This window comes from Mastigoproctus giganteus, chromosome 6 (assembly GCF_048544385.1).
Source record: "Mastigoproctus giganteus isolate SK-2022 chromosome 6, ASM4854438v1, whole genome shotgun sequence".
NCBI classification, from domain to species: domain Eukaryota; kingdom Metazoa; phylum Arthropoda; class Arachnida; order Uropygi; family Thelyphonidae; genus Mastigoproctus; species Mastigoproctus giganteus.
The window spans coordinates 120,952,106-120,973,734 of NC_143580.1; the positions used below are offsets into that span (position 1 = coordinate 120,952,106).

General features: G+C 39.5%; 1 protein-coding gene across 2 annotated transcripts in view; it reads left to right on the forward strand.

Moving 5' to 3' along the window:
• Ube4A (Ubiquitination factor E4A) overlaps nt 1-11,381 on the forward strand; it is a 523,714-nt gene extending 512,333 nt beyond the window's left edge. Inside the window, exon 19 of one of the 2 annotated variants that reach the window (XM_090376475.1) lies at nt 10,879-11,381. In XM_090376475.1, the coding sequence (XP_090232601.1) occupies nt 10,879-10,990 (112 nt within the window). In that variant the 3' untranslated portion in view covers nt 10,991-11,381. Of the gene's footprint in view, nt 1-6,460; nt 6,651-10,878 lie in introns of those variants that run through there. The other variant, XM_090376476.1, reaches the window with a different exon arrangement.
• Nucleotides 11,382-21,629: the final 10,248 nt, after the last annotated feature.

Consider the following 21,629-nt stretch of genomic DNA (forward strand, 5'->3'; position numbering starts at 1 on the left):
GATATATCTCTTTTGGGAATTACCCTGACTTCTAATCTCTCTTGGCACAAGCACATTACAAATATTGCTTCCTCTGCATCTAAAAAACTTGGTTTTCTCTTTTGCTCTCTGCGTTACGTTTCTTCCAAACAGCTGTTCACTCTGTACAAATCGCAAATCCGCCCTACCATGGAATATTGTTCCCATAGCTGGGGTGGTGCCCCCAAAACCTCTCTCAGGCTTCTTGATTCCATTCAGAAAAGGGCAGTTAGGTTAATAAATGATTCATCTCTAACAGAGTCTCTCCACTCGCTGTCCCATAGACGTACTGTTTCTGCTGAATGCTTCTTCTACAGATATTTCCATGGGCACTGTTCTTCTGAATTGGCTTCTATAATTCCCGATCTCTCAAAACAGTCCGAACACATGCCGCCACTAACCAACATCCATTTACTGTCCCACTTCAAACTCACAGAACCAACTTTTCATCTTCCTCGTTTATTCATTCAACTGTCGTTTTCTGGAATAACCTTCCTTCATATGTATTTCCTGAAAATTACAGTCTACAGAAGTTCAAGTCCAGTGTCATCAAATATCTTCTTTTGTCTTCTCAACCTCCAACCCAAGCACGGTACTAAGTACTATAGGTTCTAATACCTCTCGTGTATTAGAACCTATAGTTCTAATACACGAGAGGTTTACATAAAAAAAAAAAAAAAACCATCAGGGTTCCCACCAGGCATCCAACCTATGCCTCTTTCCAGATCAAGATCAAAGATCCCATCTTTCGGCGACCATTATGCGCAACCAGCGGTACATGCGATCTCGAGACCAGAGGTGGGCAGGGTGCATCTCTCTGCATAGCTAGGCAGCACCAGACTGTCCCTTTCAACCTGATGAAAGAAGAGCAGCCACCACGCCGACTAAATCCTGCAATCATCTCGTCAAGTCTGATAACCAGATACAAGTGGGGTGGATCCTAGTGCCACACCCTGCTCAAGAGCAATCCACCTCCAATCAGCCACCATCCTCAGGGCAGGGAACCCTAGAAACTTAATCCAGATCAAGCCTGCCAACGATAAACGTGTGAAATGCAGAATATCGGGAGCCTGAAGAACAAGCTCGGTGCCCTGATTGACATACTAATAAGTGCAGAGTACAGCTTTGTTATCCTTATTGAAACCTGGCTTCGTGATGACATGTACATATCGCCTTTAACCACCAACATTGGTTATCCATCTATTGTGGTGAACAGTAAAGATAGGAAAGGAGGTGAAGTCTTAATCTGCCAAAGGTAATGGCTCCCTCTTATCAAATCTTTTGCATACCCTGGTAGCGATTTTGAGGCTGTTCTGGGCTGCTATCTAGTCAATGGACTACAGTTGCTAATATGTGCAGTTTACTTACCCCAACCCATTGCAAATCAATGCATTACTAATTTTTCTGCTTGGCTCCTGACCTCTATCAAGTACAACCAGAAATTAATAATTCTCGGAGACTTCAACCTGCCCCTGCCAGCTGCATCGAAGCTCCTTGATCAGTTAATTTCAAATCTGCCGAATCTCAACATCCATTGCATCTGTGTCCCCCCCTCTCATGGAGAGGCCATGTTACAGAGATTCTTTTCCATCCATGGGAGTGTTGAAGCTGTAATGTAGTCAGTTCTAATTTGGCATTTCCCTCTGACCACAGGCCAATTGAAGCTTCTCTCATCCTTGTGTTGAAAGAATGCTGTAAATCAACCAAACCAATCAAACTCGATTGAAAAGATCAGGAAGGCTGTCTATGATCCAAAATACCTAAAAATTCAAATAGCAATTGATCTCTTTAGGCTCTACCTCTAGTGAACTCTCAGTGAAATCAATATATAGAGGAAGCTGCATTTTGGCTTCAAAAATGGTTGTCTTTCATTGCTAGAGTGGCCATGTCAAGAGTATGCGTCATCTGCCCACACTTAAAGCCGTGGTAGTCCAGCATCCTTATGCACCTTTTTAAAGAAAAACAATGACTACATGCCCAGTTCAAGAGATTGCCCACAGAAAGATCATACTCAGCATACTCAATAGCCAGAAGCAGTTTCCATAAATCTAAGAAGCAGGCTATCAGCTCGTTCATGGAGAAGAGGATAGCATGTGGCCAGTGATCCTGATCGGCCAATCACATCTGGTCAGCAGAATCATTAGACCTAGCTGAATGGTGCAGTCATGTAACCTGGTTCGTCAAAACAAAAAGAGCATCTGCAGGCTTCTCCTGGAACAGTGCCCACTATGACATAACTAATCTCACTAATGTGACGCTTTATGAAGAGGAGCTAATCAAGGCCATCAATGCCCTGTCCAATAAGGAAACAATGGGAAGTGACTCTATCCCCACCTTTGCCCTAAAGTCGCCTCCTACTTCATCAGCAATGAGCTGACAAAGTTGTTTAACAGAATTTTACAACAGAGAGAGTCATCCCAAACTCTTGGCTAAATTATAGTCATTCCAGTTTCAAAGGTGCAAAATCCGATCTCAACTAACTGACTATAGGTCTATTTCAATTTCCTCCCCTTTTCTTAAATGCCTGGAAACGTGCATGCTTAAAGTGGTTACCAATTAGATCCTTTCCTAGAGACCTCAGCATACACATTACGCACTCTCACAAAGATCACTGATAACATGCATACAGGCTCTGAATTTGAAAACCCTTCAAGCCTGGGAGCAAGGCTATATTTTTCATGGTGTTTTTCTGGACCTGAAAGCAGCCTTTGACTCAGTGCAAGTTAAGCCACTTATGTGCCTCTGGAGAACTACTACAGCTTCACAGGCAATGTCTCAAAGCTCCTTGAGAATCTACTAACCAAGAGGTTCCTTACCTTCCAGCAAGGGAATAATTGCATCACAAAACAGGTGGAAGTCAGTATATCCCCACGGTGAATCGTTGTCAGCACTGCTTTTTTCAGCAATATTTATTCCACTAATGAATGAGATACCTGCGTTTATGACCTACGCCAATGATATTGTATGTTACCTCTCAAGCCCAGCTAACAGCTCACCAGACCAGGCAGAGGAATTAACGAAGTCTGTCATCCTGAACAAATATCTGTCCTTTTTCTGTGAATATGCTGATTATTTTGGGCTTAAAATAAACCCTGAAAAATCCAAATATATCATCTTTTCACCTAGAACACAAGCAGACCTCAATCCAGCAGCCTCTCTGCAGCCCTCCATTGCGGGACATGTTCTCATCGCCACTCATTTCATAAAATTCTTAGGAGTTGTAATGGAAAAACCTAACATATAAGGAACAAATCCAGCAACTTTGTTCAAGAGCATTACGGGCTTTCTAGGGTATGAAACTTGATTTCTATAGAGCACACAACAACAAAACAGTCAGAAAATTTCTCCTCTACTACTTTAGCTCTATCATCAGTTATGGTATTGAAGTTTGGTCGGTTGCTCCTATGTCCAGTCTGAAGATGCTCTGGGGCCTAGAATTCTGGGTCCTAAAGTGGGCCAACAATTGGGCTCACTTACACTATACAACATGAAAATCACAGCTCTGCATAAATCTCAGATACACCCCCAGCACAGCACCTGGCATATGCGAGGAAGCTCACAACAGCACTTAATCTGTACTCTGCTGTTCTCGAATTCATGAACATCTGGGAAAATCCCTGGTAGAGCCCTCAGAAACCATCCAGTGCTCTGTTCTAACCTGCAGAAGCTCATGACCTTCAAGTGACACTTTCCGAACAGCATCATCTGCACGCTGAACTCTGCAAACATTGATTTCGATGTGTGGTTCATAGTCAAGTGCAGTCAGCATTCCTGCAAATTATCAGCGGAACTAATCATAACTCCCAGTGAAAGTTTCCAGACTGTCTCAATCTGTTGCAGCATGTATATAATAACTATAAAATCTATATAATGCAATATAAGCACTGTATAATATATTATAATAACTATATAATGCAATATAAGCTCTGTATAATCTATTAGCACTTTCTATGTTGTAATAGTAGTGGCATGTGATGCAAGAAAGCAAGTGTATGAGCTTATGCAGCATCAGCCAAAAAAATCACGCCATTCCCTCCAAATGCCTGTCCAGTTCCTCCTTAAATTTATTTAACCTATCAACTTCCACGACAGATGGAAGTTTGTTCCAGCAATTAACCACCCGCTGGCTAAATGCAAATTTCCGCACATCTGTTCTACATCTGTCTTTTCTTAATTTGAATTTATGCCCCCTTAGGTTCGTAATCTGAACAAGTGGAAGGATCCCATCAGAATTCAGCGTGCCCTTTTCTTTATCTTTTTTTATCTTTTTTTTTTTTATCTTTTCTTATCTTTTTTTTATTTTTTATTTTCTTATGTGCCACTCTGGCAACTTCTCTGCTGTCCCCAGATTAAGTTTTTAATTGAACTAATTAAAAATATATAACTATTTTTCTTCATTCTTCTGAGGATATTATGTGGTTTTTTGTAATTTTGGCATATCAGGGATATAGTAGCAATATTTTATTTATCATTTGCAAGTTACGTAAAACTCGACTTACATAATAAGTCCTGGAACGTATTTGTCACGTATGTTGGGGACTTAGTCTTTTTGTGGATTGATCAGGAAATCGATTATCTGGGAATTATTTTTTACCATCTATCCCGGAAAATTGAGAGTCTACTGTATATATATTCAGTACTATTAGTTACTTCTGTTTTTAGGCTTAATTTGAAATATATATCAAATTCATTGCCCTCATAGCACACAACTTTTGAATCTATGTATGTTGCTTCCCACAGAGTAGCAACCACTTTATAGTCTACTTCAGCATTAAAATGTGAAAACTGAATCCTTTCTTTGAACAGATATTTTATGCAAAAATCCTGAAAAGGGCTACTGCTGTTACTTTTATATCTCGACTTCATATATCATGTGTTTTTACAGATATGTTTACATATCTTAATTCTTTAATAAAGATTTAGCTTTTTTATACCTTATTAATACTCGTATTATTGTAAATACTTGTAATAATACTTGTAATACTCGTATTATTTTGCACGTAGCATTAACAAATCAGGTGGAGTTTAGTGCACCATCGTTGTTACTAGTTCTTAGGTTCTTTGTTCCATGTTACATGTGATAGGGTGGTGCCTCCATAGCAGGTGGGCAGGAACAGTGTGTAGCACACGCTTCTTGATTAGACCGGGGTTCGAGCCCGTGACCATCACAGTGGATGTGGAAAGGTCAGGGAATGACCGCATAGCATTAGCATTAGTAGAGGCATATGATGCAAGAAAGCAAGCTTATGCAGCATCAGCCAAAAAAAAAAAAAAAACTTTCACTTCACCCCTCCGTTCGTTCAAAATACCTGTCCAGCTGAGCCTTAAATTTATTTAGGCTATCAACTTCCATATCCCCAGAGCAATATGGCCTTAGTTGCTAATGCTCCTAAAAAACCAAATAACGACAACTTAACAACATGTGATAGGTTGTGTTTTTTTTAATTAGTTTAAAGTGTTAGGTGGTTAGTTTAAATGTGTGTTTTTTTGTTTTTGTTTTTTTAAGAGAATGTATTTATGATATAAAAATTGACTGTTGTGGTAGTTGATTCACTTAAGTTGCTGTAATGCACTGTAGTCAACTAGTCAAATCAGGTAGTGGATGAAAATTTTAAATAGCCAATATATAATTAAATAGAATTTTTTAAAAAATAACAAAATAATAATAATAAATGAAGCAAAAATTTAAAATACTGTTTATTGTATTTCATAGCAACATGCATAATTTATCCACTGCAGTGTATGGATACATTAATTAGTTATTAATTTGGTAGAAAAATCTGCAGTTTTCGTATTATAAAAGTTGGCATGTATACCTTGTGACTTTTTCTAATGCATTTTCACATGTTGAAGGTTGCAAGTAACAAGTGTTAGTTTTAATGAAGTGTGACATTTACAAAATCAAATGCTGTGGATATCTAGATAAATAGAATAGCTATTTATCTAGCCATTTCATACAAAGTTGAAATCTGCACAATATCTGTATAGTTGCCATCCATTGTATTTATTCATTCTGTTGTATACAAAATTGTTGTTTGGCATACTGAATACAATTTGGATGTTTAGAAAATATATGAGATACAAAAAAATTCAATAAAACTCTTTATGACAACTTTAAAATGGAGAATAACACAGTAATTACCCAGACATACGTTATATCCTGTAGTCTTAAATTCTCTTGTGAAAAATATGCCTGATTATGGTGTAGTATAAAGCCTCTTTTTTTTTTTTTAGCATAAAATATACCCTTCAAGGAACATGGCATGATTGTTGAGGAAGAGGGTTCTAATTTTGATTTTTTTCCCTATTATTATTATTATTACTGCTGTTGCTGTCGTTCTATTGACTGTTCATAAGATGGAGTAGTCCTTAGATTTCTTTCTTTTTCTAAAGTATCAGTCAGATTATTCTTTTAAATTTTTTAAAATGTTTTTTCTCTTAGTGATCAGTCTGATCCTTTTAATCGGAGTCCTCTGTCAATGGATACTGTTCAACGGGATGAAGAGCTGAGAAAAAGAATACAGGAATGGTTTACTAATAAAAGATAATTTGTATCTGTTCATTATTTCAATATCTTGTATTTCACTTCACTGTAAATAATTATTGTTGGTATAATATATTATTTAAACTTACTGACTGTTTTATTTAGGTTTACTATACTGTATACAGAATCAGTTGGGTTTGTGTGATGTGAATGCTAGATACCTCTTCTAAAGTTTCTGACGTTAAATGAATTTACTTTTCCATGGTAGTTTAAGTATAACTTAATTGCATTTCGTTTTATACACACACAAGGTCTTCCCAAATATGCATACCTGTTGCATGTACACAGGTAGCATTGCACACCACATAAAACATGACAAAAATGCAGAACCATTTTCCAGTAATATTCTTTGATTAATGAAGAAAACACATATGGAGAAACAAAGAAAATTACAAATTGTAAAAGATACAAACAGAATACCCAAACTACAAGACAAAATTAAGAGAAGTCAAAATAATAGCAGTTGCACAAGTTGTTTTATACAAGGTAGCAAACTCTTCTAAATAATTATATGCATGCCTAACAGTACAGTGGAACACAGTTGTAACAAGTTTAATAGGCTCATTCCCCCCAACATTTAGGTAATGATCTGAATTTATAATTGATTATTGATTTTTATCTATCACATCAGTTTTTTGCACAAGATAAAAAAAAAAATGTACTGAATATACCGATATGTTCACTATGCCAGTTGGGTGCACATAGCAAATGTTGTAATGCCCATTTTTGAACACACAAATGTGTGAACCTAATAAGAATAACACTGTGAACGTAGTTAGCAAAAATAAAATGTGCATGTGGCAATAAAGTTCCCGGACTGATACTGTGGCAATCATGTTCAATGAGTTTGAAAATAAATGGAAGTGGTATGTTGTAGTTCAAACTTCCTCCAAAAATATGGTGGTACAGAGATTGTCCAGTATGCTGACAGGTTGCAAGTAACTTCTTTATCCATAAAATGGATAAAGAATTACACAGTGAAATTATAGAACACCCAGATATGCATCTGACTGTTGTCACTCTGACAAAAATGAACAATGAACTACCTATCATTGACCTACAAGATTAAGCAGAGGACTCTAGGCGAGGCCCCGCTTTAAAAAAGAAAAATAGAAAACAAACAGTGTCAAAGTCACAAAGGAAATGAGAGGTCAAAGTGAACCAAAGGCTTCCCAGGCCTTCAAACCGAAAATCCTGAAGACATGACCAAGCAATTGGAATCAACCCAGACCTTGGAGCCCACCCTTCCAGAAGGGACTGTCCTGCAGCAGGTCCTAATTCTCAGGAAACCTTGATAAGAGAACCCACAGCAGGGTCACCACTCCACTCTGCAGAGACATCCTTACCCTTTGTAGCAAGATGGAAACGATCCTGCTGACTTGGAGTGTGAAAAGATAGCTGCTAAGTTAGAAGCATTTATGAATGGCGGGGCAAACAAATGCCACAGTGCACCCCCATGTATGCTGATGTGCTGTGGATATCAAAGCCAGGCGCATCTTCAAAAATTGGACCCCAACCAAAGAGGAACACCATAATAAAATAGCCAAACTTGGTTGTCCTCTGACCTCTTAACCCATAGGAGACACAAAGACAACAAGAATCAAGGTGGTTAGAAAGACCAGAAACCCTGGTATTATAATAGAAACTGAAACTAAGGAGGAAGCAAAACAGATCATGTCAAACCTGAAAATATTGACCCTAGGATTAAAGGCTGAGCCGCCCAAGAAGAAAGGGCCTTCAATTGTTGTATATGATCATAGACATAATATCGCAACAACTTGTTGAGGAAATTTATCACAGCAACCTTCATGCATATTTCCCTGACCACGACATGCAGACTTTAGTATTCCCCAAAAACTCCACAAAATCCAAAGGGAGCAATGAGCTTAACTGGATTATAGAACTGGACCCAGCTGTCCGGAACGACATAACAACTCAGAAAAGAATATATGTAAATTGGAGCAGCCATGGTTTTCACTAACATATTGCCATTCCAAAATGTTACAAGTGTTGCAGGTTCGGCCACAACTTGCACTCTTGTGCCTAGGCTGTGCAGACACTGCTCAGAAAATGGCCACGAATACAGCAACTGCCCAAAAAAGGCCAGTAACAACCCGTGCCAACTGCAAGAGTTTTAAAATAAATGCCGCTCACTCAATAAGGGACAACAAGTGCCCCATCTACCTTAAGGTCAAGAGTCAATACCAAATATGCATCAACTGTGGGAAGACACCTTAAAAGGTATAATACAAGTGAAGTACAATTTTTCCAGATCAATGCGCAGCGGGCACGAGTAGTGCCAGACCAAATCAGAGCTAAAGCAGACAAAGACAACATGGATATAATACTCTTACAGGAACCTTATTCTCAAATGAAATTTTTCAGAAGTATTAGCATTAGTATGCAAGAAAGCAAGCTTATGCAGCATCAGCCAAAAAAAAAAAAAAAAAAAAAAAAAACCTCCCATTTCATCCCTCCATTTGTTCCAAATGACTAACTTATAAAATTATACACACCGATGAGGACATGCCGTGGGCTGCAGTTGTGGTCAGAAACCCAAACATCACAGTGAAAAAATCGCCCAATTCTGCACAGCCCGGGCCATGTGCACACTCATCATCAGTGCCATAGGGGACCTTCTATGTCATTGCTCTGTATTGCCACCCTGATGAAGACATCACCTTTGCCACCAGATACCTCACCGCTGTCTTGGATGCTCTACCTAATGAAAAAATCATCGTTGGAGCAGATGTAAATTGTAAATTCCACCGTCATGGAATAGTCGCATCCCAGATAGACAGGAAACCAAAAATGGACAGTGGCTTGAAGGGTTCCTCGCTAACTCATCAATAGTGATCCCGAATCAACCAACCAAACAATCCTACATTTTGCAGCATTCCCTGGGAGGTGATGATTGACGTCTACATGGCCACCAGATGTGTTGCGGGCAACATCACTGGCTGGAAAGTCCACGATGGGTGGACCACATCGAAACATCACCTTCCAGTTAACGAGATCCCTCATGAAACATCCTACAGCAAGACAAATCCTCAGACAAGTCAACAGAGCAGACTGCTCTTCCGAGCCAAGTTGACTACCCTAGAAGCAAAACAGTACGCAGAACTTCAGCAAACCAGGGATCCTGATGTTCTTCAACAAAAAACTACAGCAATAATCATGGCTGCCTGCAATGCAGCAATAAAGAGAAAAAACCCTGCCCTGGTGCAGCGCCCTGGTTGAACCGCCACCCGCAAAGGCTTAGAAAAGAAGTTCACTCCAGACACAAAGCTTTCTCGAGAGCTAGAAGATTATGGCCTGTCCAGGAGGTGGAAGCATTACAGCATTGTTACAGAGAAGTAAAGAACACCTATACCGCCCAAATAAGAAAGAGTAAAAGAACCTCATGGGAACACAGTCTTGACCACAGGCAATACAGACCAAGGTAGTGGGGAGTGGTCTATAAGATAACCACGAACAAACTCCCCAGAGGGGAAGTCACAGTGACAACAAGAACGCAGCAGGGACAAATGACATCTTGGTAGCACCCAAATCGCAACATCCTAGATTCAATGTTTAAACAACCAGTAGTACCAACATCAACACAGCAAGTCCGAACGTGCCTCGATAACAACAATACACAACTCCACAAAATGAACCCTCCTTTACACTAGAACAGGCCTGGGAAAACTGAGGGCTGCATGTGGCCCACTTCTGCTTTTTTGTGTGGTCCATTTTGTCCGTGCTGTCATTTCACTAGTAACTTTATCAAGATAATGAATACTATCATGTATCATATAATATTATCATACTATAATAAATACAATGGAATCAGCAGTGATAGTTGTATACTATCAACAGTGGTAGATTATCAACAGTACTATCTTCCAATGCTATGATGGAACTTCCGAGAAATACTGTTTTGACAAAATTACTGAGTAATTATGTGAATGGGGAACATTAGGGACGTGAATCCATACTTTTTACCTCCAGCTCAAGTCAGACAGTCATGTAGTATGGAACTCGTTGCTCATGATAACAGTGTTCTTGTGTGTAGATTTACAAAGTTTATATAAAAATGAGTGTGTGAAGTTGACAGTGATTAGGTGAGTGGATTACCACCTATTCGGATTAGTAGGCGATTGGGTTGCATTGTTGTGTTAACACATGCATTGTTTTCTGGGTTGAATTGATGTTTTAAGTTATTTTGTGATATTTTGATTTGGATTTATCTTTTGAACTTGTGACAAACTTATTAGCTTATAATTTGACTGCACTTTGGGACTTGTTTTAATTTTTATTATTATTATTATTATTAGCCATATGGTGCAAGGAAGCCTGAAGCTTATGCTGCACCAGCAAAAAAAATTCCCGAGTTACCCTGAGAGAGAGCCAAAAGTAGAAAGGAATCATCAAGAAAGAGAAGAATGATGATATCCAGCTCAGGACCCTGGGTGTACCAAGGCGCATACTCACCAGATGTGAGCCCCCGTGTTGTACATTTAATGAGGAATGGAAAACTAAATATTTTTTCACAAGCATTAAAAATAGAAATGTGTCTCATTTGCAATGAAAGTGTTTTGGTTTTTAAAGAATATAATATTAAGAGACACTACAGGACTAAACACCCTGTGCATGGCAAAAACTTAACTGATGATGCAGTGTGATCAACACCTTCGGAAACTGTCTCTACAGAAAGTGTTTTTATTTGACAAAATGATGAACAGAAAGTTGCGCCAAAAGTAAGTACAGGAGGGCCTCGATTAATTCGTCTCGCGAGCGCATCGCGCAAAACGGAAATGCATTAATCAAATATAATAACCAATAGGAAAATTATAATTGGTCCTTGACCTTCTGGAATGTCCATAAAGAATTTTAAAAATAACTTTTAAATAACTTTTTAACTGTATACAATGTAAAAGATAATGAAAATAATTATGGAATTAAATGTTTATTGCATAAAACAGCTGTTCCCAAACTGCACGCCGTGGAATATTTTAAATTTTCGAGGGAAACACAGCAATACTCGACATCTGTCGGACACCGCGCGAACTGCTAGCTCGAGGTAGTTGACAGTTTCAACATTTCTTATTTAGTTGTTTGGACCTAACTACTAAGTGGAACTCTTAGGTATTTCTTTTGGTCTGAGTGCGCCTTGAAAAAATTACTGAGACACTAAGAGCCCCGTGAACCGAGAAAGTTTGGGAACCTCTGACATAAAATACACAATGACGAAATGACTGTTGCGGAAATATTTCAACAGTGTTGACTTTTTCTTTTCATCAATTAATTTCCGATAGCCGACAACAATCTTCTCTGGGCCCTGGCGAAATAAATATCGCAGAGAACCTCAAACCTTTTGTTTGAGGTTCTATGTGATATGAAAGATTTCATCTAATTCTTTTACCGTTATCTCCTTCACGGTAACATTTTCATCTGGCTCATTTAAAAATTAGAATTTTTATGCAAGTGTGCATTGACTTTATTAGCAGGAGACAAACAAGTAACATGTCTTCTTCCGATGGAGCACACCGAGGCGGGCAGCAAGCAAACGTTTGTTTATTGACCATACTATTCGCGGTAAGCTTAAAGCGCGTTTCAAATCCTTTTCAACTATCACGTTAAAAAAAAAAAAAAAAAAAAAAAAAGATCGCGTTAACTGGAAATTTGCATTGTGTAAAGTGAAAGTGGTATAATTTTTCAAATAGCGTTAACTGGAACTCGCGTTATGCAGTGCCTTCCTGTATATCATTGCCAGCAAAAACATGTAAACCATTTTCCAATGGCGAGTTCATTAAGGAATGCATGTTAGAAACTAGTACAATGTTATGGCCAACTATGAAGTCTAAATCCAAAACAAGTTTGTCTCATCGTACTACAGCTTGTGCCGAAAATATCACTGATAATTTGGTAGAGCAACTATGAGCAGAACTGAAATCCATTGGGTGGTATTCCCTGGCTCTTGATGAAAGTACCAACATAAAAGGCACTGCACAGTCGCTAATTTTCATTTGTGCTTGTAACAGCAATTTTGGAATTGTCGAGGAGTTGTTATCCATGGAATCAAAGCAAGACTGCACAACTGGATCAAATATTTTTCAAAAAGTAGAAAATTGTCTAAAGAGTTTTAATTTATCCTGGAATAAAATTATTAGTGTAACAATGGATGGTGCACTGTATTTGACTGGTAAAAATAATGGATAATTGAAATTGATTCAAGACAAAATTAATGAGACTGATCCAAAACACAAAATAATACCAATTCATTGTATTATTCATCAGCAAGTCTTATGCAAAACTGTACTCGATGTGGAGCATATAACCACACCTATTATGAAGATTGTAAATTTTATTCGATCCAAGGAATTAAATCACCGACAGTTCATAAAGTTTCAAGAAGACCAATGTGAGCATACCAATGTACCTTCATAGTCACATAAGGTGGTTAAGTTTAGAAAATGTACTTTGCAGAGTATGGGTGCTGAAAGATGAAATTATATTATTTTTAGAAATGAAAAATAATTGCAATTTGACCAAGCTTAAAGATTAAGTTTGGATCTGTGATTTTGCTTTTACAGTGGATATTGTTACACACCTCAATATATTGAACAAAGAGCTACAAGGGGAAAATAAATTTGCACATGATATAATAATCAATTCTTTCCTTCTTAAACTGCTTGTTTTCTCGCCAATTGAGTTCTAAAAATATGATCAATTTTCCTACAATGGCATCTCTAAAATATTTCAGAAATAAAATTTGTTGGTTATACATCAATCAAAAACTTAATTGAAGAATTTGAGACAAGATTTCTCGACTTTCGAAAAATTGAATCATATTTATTGATTGTGCGGGATCCATTCTCTTCAAGCATTGATAATGCACCAGCTGAAGTTTGGCTTGAGCTCATTGATTTAAAATCTGACTTCAGCGTACAGGAACTTCATAACCAGAATGATATTAGGGAATTTTATAATATTCTTGACCCAAAAAATGTTTTGTAACGTGAAAAATTTGGCCAGGAAAAATGTCAATTTTCAGTTCCAGCTGTAAGTGTGAACAAACATTCTCTGTAATGAACATTAATAAAAACAGACACTGAGCATCCCTGACGGACACCGGCCTTCATTGTGTTCTGAGAGTTGCTACTTAAGAATTAATATCCAACTGGAATAAGATGATTAATGATTGTAAACAGCTTCATAAATCCTATTAAAATAAAGTTGTTAATTTATTTATGTATTTGTGTTTCTTGTATTTATTGATTGTATTGCTTCTAAAAATCTTGATAAATCTTGTTGCAGCCAACTACAAGATGACTTTTTCATCACTGTCAGATAGATCCTACATCCACAACAACTGCAGCCCTCAAGCACTCCCAAATGTCTTGATGCGGTCCGCTTTAAAAAAAATTTGCCCAGACCTGCATAGAACTCAACTCAGCTGCTTCTTTCATCAGAGAAAGAAAATGCCCAGGACAAACCTCTTAGAACCTGAGATAGGTGAAGAAGACAGTAGAATATGCACCAGACCTCCTGAGATTGTTCGACTGCTGCCTTCAGGATGGTGTCCCTCCTGCAACTCAGAAAATGGCAAATGTCAAATTGATAATAAAAAACCCAATGTAGCCACTGGAAACCCCTGCCTCGTAGACCAATTGCACTACTATCTGTTGTTAGCAAACTGTTTTAACACCTTCTGCTCACCTGCATACAACTACATTACAAATCACCAAACTTGGCCTCACCCAACCAGTTTGGCTTTAATGCACTCCAACATCTGGAAAATGCTAAAAGATCAAATAAGAAGTACTTTCTGGTGATCTCAGTTGACTTTGCCAGGGCGTTTGACTCCTTATGGTGGCTGAGCATTCTGGGTCAATGCCGTAGAGCCAACATCCCCAGCAACCTATTCAACACGGTCAAAACTTATCTGAAAGACAGATCCATAGTAATTAACACAGCCTACTGGAAGGTGACAAAGAAAGTATACAGAGGCTGCCCTCGGAGTTTGGTGTTGGGCCCCCATCCTGCTCTGGAACCTGATAATGGACAAGTTCTTAACTGTTGACCTCGACGAGGTTCATTCACAATCTTTCGCCGATAACCTTATTCTCACCATAGCTGCAGATTCCAGGGCACAACTTGAGACCCTGGCAAACCACTTCTTTGGCATCCTGCAGGAATGGGCACAGCAACATTATCTGACCATGTCACCAGCAAAGACAAGGTCAATTCTGAAGGGAAACTAAATGTACAAAGAGTACCCCAAAATAAATATATATCAAGATAATACTGCCATAAAATTTTATTAACAACTAAAATACATGCGAGTGGTACTGGACCAAAATCTCCTTCAAGAACACCTGAAGTGCTTATGCTCCAAAATCAAATCACAGCACTGGTTGCCAGGGTCTCTCAAAGGGACTGGGGCTTCAGCCAACAAAATTTATATCAATTTTACAAAGCTATCTGAATAACTGCTATCACCTATGCATATGGGGTCTGGTACATCAAGGCCACCACAGTTGTAAACAAGAATCATCGACTACATGCAAAGATCTGTCTTACTATCACCCGCACCTGCTGCAAGGTGAGCTGTCCATAACACACACACACATCTTCCAGGTCCTCGCTGGCATTCTCCCCCTGGAATTCGAGATCGTGCACTGTTTTTTCACCTTGCCAAGGGTACGTCAAACACTCATCTTGGTTTCACCACAGATCCCACAAACATAAAACGTGGAGAAGTAGTGGCTCATGACTCACCTGCAGCAGACATACCAGACCAGATAGTCAAATTCCCCCAATGGAGAGATAACCAGGAAATTCGTAACTGATGTCAGCCTAGTCTTCCCCAGGCTCCCTCCTTAGTTTTTGCGAGGGCTCTATGCCACATTCTTGTTCACAGGACATGGCTCCATAAATACCAAGCTTTCACTGCTTGGTTTTGAAAAGGACCTGCAGTGGACTTGAGACCTGGCAGCACCCATGTTTGACTGCCAGCTGTATGAGGATCTCTACAGTATACTCATCACTAAACTAACTTAATTTCCAGAAGTACAGGAGCACCATCTGCTAGAAAATAAGGGTGAATATTTTGTCTTCTCTTGCTTTTCACAAGACCTCTTTGGAAGGAAAAGAACCTACATCTCCCTCCCACAGCAACAATTACCTCCTACACCTGTGACTACTGCCCAGTATGAACAACTACCAGATTTGACAAATTTCCGAAATGGACAACCATCAGGCATGACCTTCCCACATCAGACCAACTAAAACCTCACTGGGCTGGACAATACAGCAGAGCCCCCCATAACTCCTTGCAATCTTGTCAGGTTCTCTTGCCAGGCATACTATTTTCCCCCCTCCTCTCCTGGTGGATCTCCACCCATTCTATGGGATGCCTTCTACATCCTCTAGGATGGGTGAGTTTAATTTTTTATTTTATATTTTTATTTATTTTATTCTTTTTTTTTTTAACTGCCTCTATTAGGTAGCCAGGCTGTCCATAATTCTCTGGCGGAGACAAGCCAGAGAATTATGGCAGCCTGGCTACCTCCTAACGGTGTAAGCTGGCAATGTTGGGCCCCACTGGGGTCCATAAGACCAAAAGCCAGAACATGCAACAGAACCCAACACAATTTTTCTGGCTTTAACAGTGATACTGTTTGTCTCCACAAATGTGGGAAACCACCGGAGGTACATTTCCCCTAGCGCTATGCAACTCACCTGGTCTGATCACAGGCATCAAGGGAGAAGAAAGCAATGGTGGGAGAAGGTTAGGTTGGTATTTATTGCTAAGGTGTGGTATTTATCAAGACTGAAGGAATATCATTGTATAGTGTTAATTGTCAAGCTGCACAAGGGGATCCACCCAACTCCAAGTTGTACCTCATATAATTGGTGTTATTCCCAAGTTCCCCTCAAGGGAAATTGGAATGGCCCCATCCAGTTGCATAGAATATTATGGAACTTGAGGTAGCTACTGGAAGTAGGGAGAGCACTTCCCCACTATCGACATATAATAGTGTTTAGTTCATATGGATAGAGACCTGCAACACTAGTCCATGTTAACTAGTGTTGCAGGTTACTGTCCACAAGAAGTGGTCTGACCAGTGTTGCAGGTGAAGTGCACTGGGAGTTTCCACAACTGTCCACATGGACATTTTATGTATTTTGTGAGGTGGTACCAGGGTCTATTCCATGTTTTATCATTGTTTAGGTGATGTAATACAAACTGTGAAAACCAGATCAGATCATGGGAGTATTGTGTGGTTAGTGTCACGTAGTTCATCTGGCTTCATAGCCTAGGTCCTAGTTGACATCCAGTTGAAGTACAGTAATGTAAACCAGGGCAGTAGGTCATAAAGTTTCTGGCGAGGTGAACCCTGGTGTAACGTGAGTTTACAGGTAGAGCCTCCTCCAAAAAGATGTTTTTGTTGGAAAGGAACATGGGGAAGACAGTTTCTAAGTTTTGAATAACACGTAAAGGCTAAGGTGGATGAGAGGAATGCCTCCACCAGGTATTGGAAAAATTCCCCCTTCCACTGTAGAGAGAACTCACTGTCCTCCGGGGCACATTTAAGAATAGGGAAAGGTATTTAAGGTTGTAGAGCCACACATGAAAGTTGGGGTGGGGGGGGAGTTCTTCAACGCCATAGCAATGAAGTGGACGAATTAAAGTCAAAGGGGCCAGGTGACCTATGCAGTATCCTGTACATTGTCCTGGCTGGTTTGGTCAGAAAAGTCTGTTCATGGGTCGAACCAACTGAAACCAGTGCCAGCATTCCATGCCATGCTGCCTTAGAGGAATCAGCAAGAACAGTGTGAGTGCTTCCAAAATTGGTTGTCCCAAGCTGCATTTATGATTCAGAACACTTACGATATGCACTCCAACATTCACAATCCATATAGAACAATACTTAGCATTCAAATACTTACCATTTGCTCTTATACCATTAGCATTAGTAGATGCATACGATGCAAGAAAGCCAGCTTATGCAGCCTCAGCCAAAAAAAAAAAAAAAAAAAAAAACATTTCACCCCTCCATCTGTTTAAATGCCTGTCCAGCTCAGCCCTAAATTTATTTAGGTTATCAACTTCCATAACAAAAGATGGCACTCTCTTCCACCAATCAACCACTCGCTGGCTAAAGGCAAACTTCTGCACATCTGTTCTACAACTGTCTGTCTTCAATTTGAATCTATGCCCCCTCAGGTTTTCAATCTGAGCAAGAGGAAGAATCCCATCAGCATTCAGCTTGCTCAACCTATTCAAGGCCCTTCTTTGTACTCGTTCTAGCAACATTACATCCTTCCTAAAATGAGACCTAAAGACCTGTACACAGTACTCTAGTTGTGGCGTGACCATTGCCTTGTATAACGAGATAATCACCTCCCTGTCCCTACTAGCAAAATTCGTATATATCATTCGCAAGACTCCATTACCTGCCTTGGCAGCCTCTGCACTGCTCAACAAATTTCATATGCGACTACACAATTACCCCCAGGTCTTTTCCACTTCCCTAAGTGTAGTACCACACAGTTGGTATGTTTCTCTTGGGTTATTGCTACTCATATACAGTACTTTGCATTTGTTAATGTTAAACTTCAGTTGCAACTTCTCAGCCAATTTGCCCAACTTGTCTAGATCCATTTGGAGTAGCATACTGTTTTTAGTGTCGTTAACCCTGCCAACCATTATATCATCTGCAAACTTGGACATTAATCCTGATATAACTTCATCAATATCATTGATGAATGCACAAAACAACAATGGGCCCTGAGGAAATCCACTAATAACATTTGTCCCTGAAGAGCAGTGTCCATTGATTACTACTCTCTGTCTGCTCCCACTCAACCATCCTTTTATCCATTGTAGCAACTTACCCTTAATGCCCTACCTCTCCAATTTGTACAACAATCTTCCATCTGCAACAGTATCAAAAGCTTTCCTGAAATCCAAGTATATGATATCAAAATTATTTTTGAAATTCAATTCCTTTGTGACCACATCATTGTATCCATTCAAATTGGTCAGACAAGACCTCCCTTCAACAAACCCATGCTGTGTCTTAAATATTACTGCAGTCTTGTCTAGATGATCCTGCAATGCTTCTTTAACCAGTGACTCCATTATTTTCCCTGGTACACAAGTTAAACTAACAAGTGTATAGTTACTTGTGTCACCTTTTGAATCCCCTTTGTGAATTGATGATACATTCGCTCCAGTCCATGGGGACCTCCCATGAGTCCAAGGAAGCTCTGTTGCAAGCAAGGTTGTTAAAATTTAAGTATCCCTATGTAGAGGGCTTTGGAGAGAGTTCTAAGGCTCTGACTGAAGAGAAATTCGGACAACGGATACAATAATGTGCTTGCCATTTATTGGAAAAAAAATTAGTTATAAAATTTGTCACTGTATGGCGCATAACTATCTTAGTTACGATGATGCAAATAACTTTCCTTATTTGCATAATCGTAAGTTATTGCCACAGCACCGCTGCTTGGCTCTACTATACTGTATAAAAGCAAAGCAGTCTTCAAAATCATAGATGTTTGCCTGACTACTGCAGCAATGCCAACAATGTTGCAGGAAAAGGCGCTATTAGTGAACGTGTACTATCAGAACAACAACAATGCAGGTGTGGATCAAAGAATTCCGCCATCAGAACTGCATAAGGCATGGACCTATGACTTTCTGCTCTCCGCAAAATGATCGCGAAATTTGAAACGGCAGGACATCTTGGTGTTCAACCGTTTAGAAGTCGAAATGAGTGGACTCCTCTCGTGTTGAAGATGTGGCTATGGCTGTTGTGGATTTATGAAGTCAATCTCCATGTGGTTATGCAAGTGTCCCAGCTGTTTCTCGTGAATTGGACATGCTGTCCAATTCACGAGAAACTGTAAGGCTAGTAATGTATCAGGTGTTGAGGCACTATGCTTACAAGATGCACATGCTCAAGCATGGTGATGCAGATATTCGTTTCTGATACGGACTTCAGTTTCAGGCATGAATGACAGTGAATATCACTTGGCCATGGAACATCCTTTGGCGTGAATAAGCACAACTCGCATTTTGGGCAACAGAAAACCCTCGATTTATCCAAGCAGTCCCGTTGCATTCTCCAAAAGTGATAGTATAATGTGGATTTATGGCCACATTCATGATTGGGCCATATTTTTTTTGAATAGGTAACACACTGCACCCTGCACCTGTTCCGTCACTGGACAGCGATATTATGAAATGTGCAAATTTTGCAATACCAGAGCTGCAACAACGTGGGTGCCATCAGGATACCATATTTATGTAAGATGGTGCGCCACCCCACATACACCGTTGTTTCCAAAGATTGCTAAAGCAAAGTTACAAAATTTGTCACTATATCGCACTGTCGCAATACGAATCACTTGAACAGCGCTACAATTGTTCCCCATTTTGGTGAACAACAAGCTCCATTCGAAGAACAGTATTTTTTACAGCAGAACGTAACATGTCAACTGGAATAGCCAGCACGTAATGTCTAATGCTGTCCTTCAGATCTGCCAGAGTTTCACATCCTTTCCGATAAACCTGGTTCTTCAAAAAACCCCACAACCAGAAGTCGCATGGGGTGAGATGCAGTGATCGGGATTGCCAAGATGTGTGGAAACAACGGCGGATGACCCGTTCGTTTGTAAAGTGTTTTATTATTATTATTATAAATTTAATATAATAATAAATTATTATTATTATTATTATTATTAAAAAAAACACTTTACAGACGCGTTCGTCTGTAAAGTGTTTTTTTTTGGGGGTTTTTTGAAGAACCACGGTGTATCGGAAAGGATGTCAAACTCTGGCAGATCTGAAGGACAGCATTAGACATTACGTGCTGGCTATTCCAGTTGACATGTTATGTTCTGCTGTAAAAAATACTGTATTTTGAATGGAAACTCTTGTTCACCAAAATGGAGAACACGTTGAACAATCAATTGTAGCACTGTTCAACTGATTTGTATTGCCACAGTGCCATATAGCAACAAATTTTGTAACTTTTTTTTTCAATAAATGGCGAGCTCATTCTTTATTGTACCTGTTGTATAAATTTCCCTTCGGTACGAGCCTTAGAACATGCTCCAGAGCCTTCTGCATAGGGATACTTTAATTTTAACAACCCTGTGTAACTGGATAGATCCCGTCCACCCTCGGTGCCATCCTTGTGTTTAACTTTACCTTGCTCTCAGTTATTACAAAATCACTTGGCTCCCTGTTAGAGTTTGATAAACTTCTGGAATTCCCCTCATTGGATAACTCCTCGTGTGAATGTAGATGCAAAATACGCATTCAGTTTATCAGCTCCCTGAGCATGATCACCAACGGTCAACCCATTTATGTTAAGTGGTACAATCTGATTCATCTCTTTCCTTCTAGAGTTTCCATAAGTAAAGAACTCTGCTGCTTTTCTTTGCATTGGTCGAAGCACTCTGAGTAGTCTACAGGTGTTCAGGATTGCAAATTTCTGGAGTTCCTTTTAGGTTTTCTACGTGAGACTAATGCTGCTAGGCTGTTATGTAGAGCCTTTGGCACTACTGTTGGTTGAAACAATGATGGTGTTGGTCGTTGCCTATGCCACATCTCTTTGATCTCCAGTCTTGGGTTTCTGTACTCATGGGTTTTCTGGAGGATGCCACTGTTAGGCTCTGCTATGTCCACCAGGTAGCCTTTTCCTTCTTGTTGACAAGGGTGATGTCCGGTCCCTTGTGTGGGATTGACTTGTCCGTTATTAATGCGCTGTCCCAGTACGGCTTGTGGGTTGGGCTCTTTTGTACTGCATGGGGTTTGTACTTGTAATATGGTACGCTTTCTTTGATCAACTGGTATTTCCTTGCTAGCTTATGTATTTTCCTGGCTACGTGGTCATGTCTACAAGTATAGCCAGTCTGGGTGATCACCTTGCATTCCGCAGAGATATGTTTGGTTGTTTCTGAGACCAGGTCACATCGACATGTGGTATCTTACACACCGAACGACATGGCGATATATTTTCTATGGTTTCTGGTGTTTACATGTTATTCGATGGCGAACATCAAT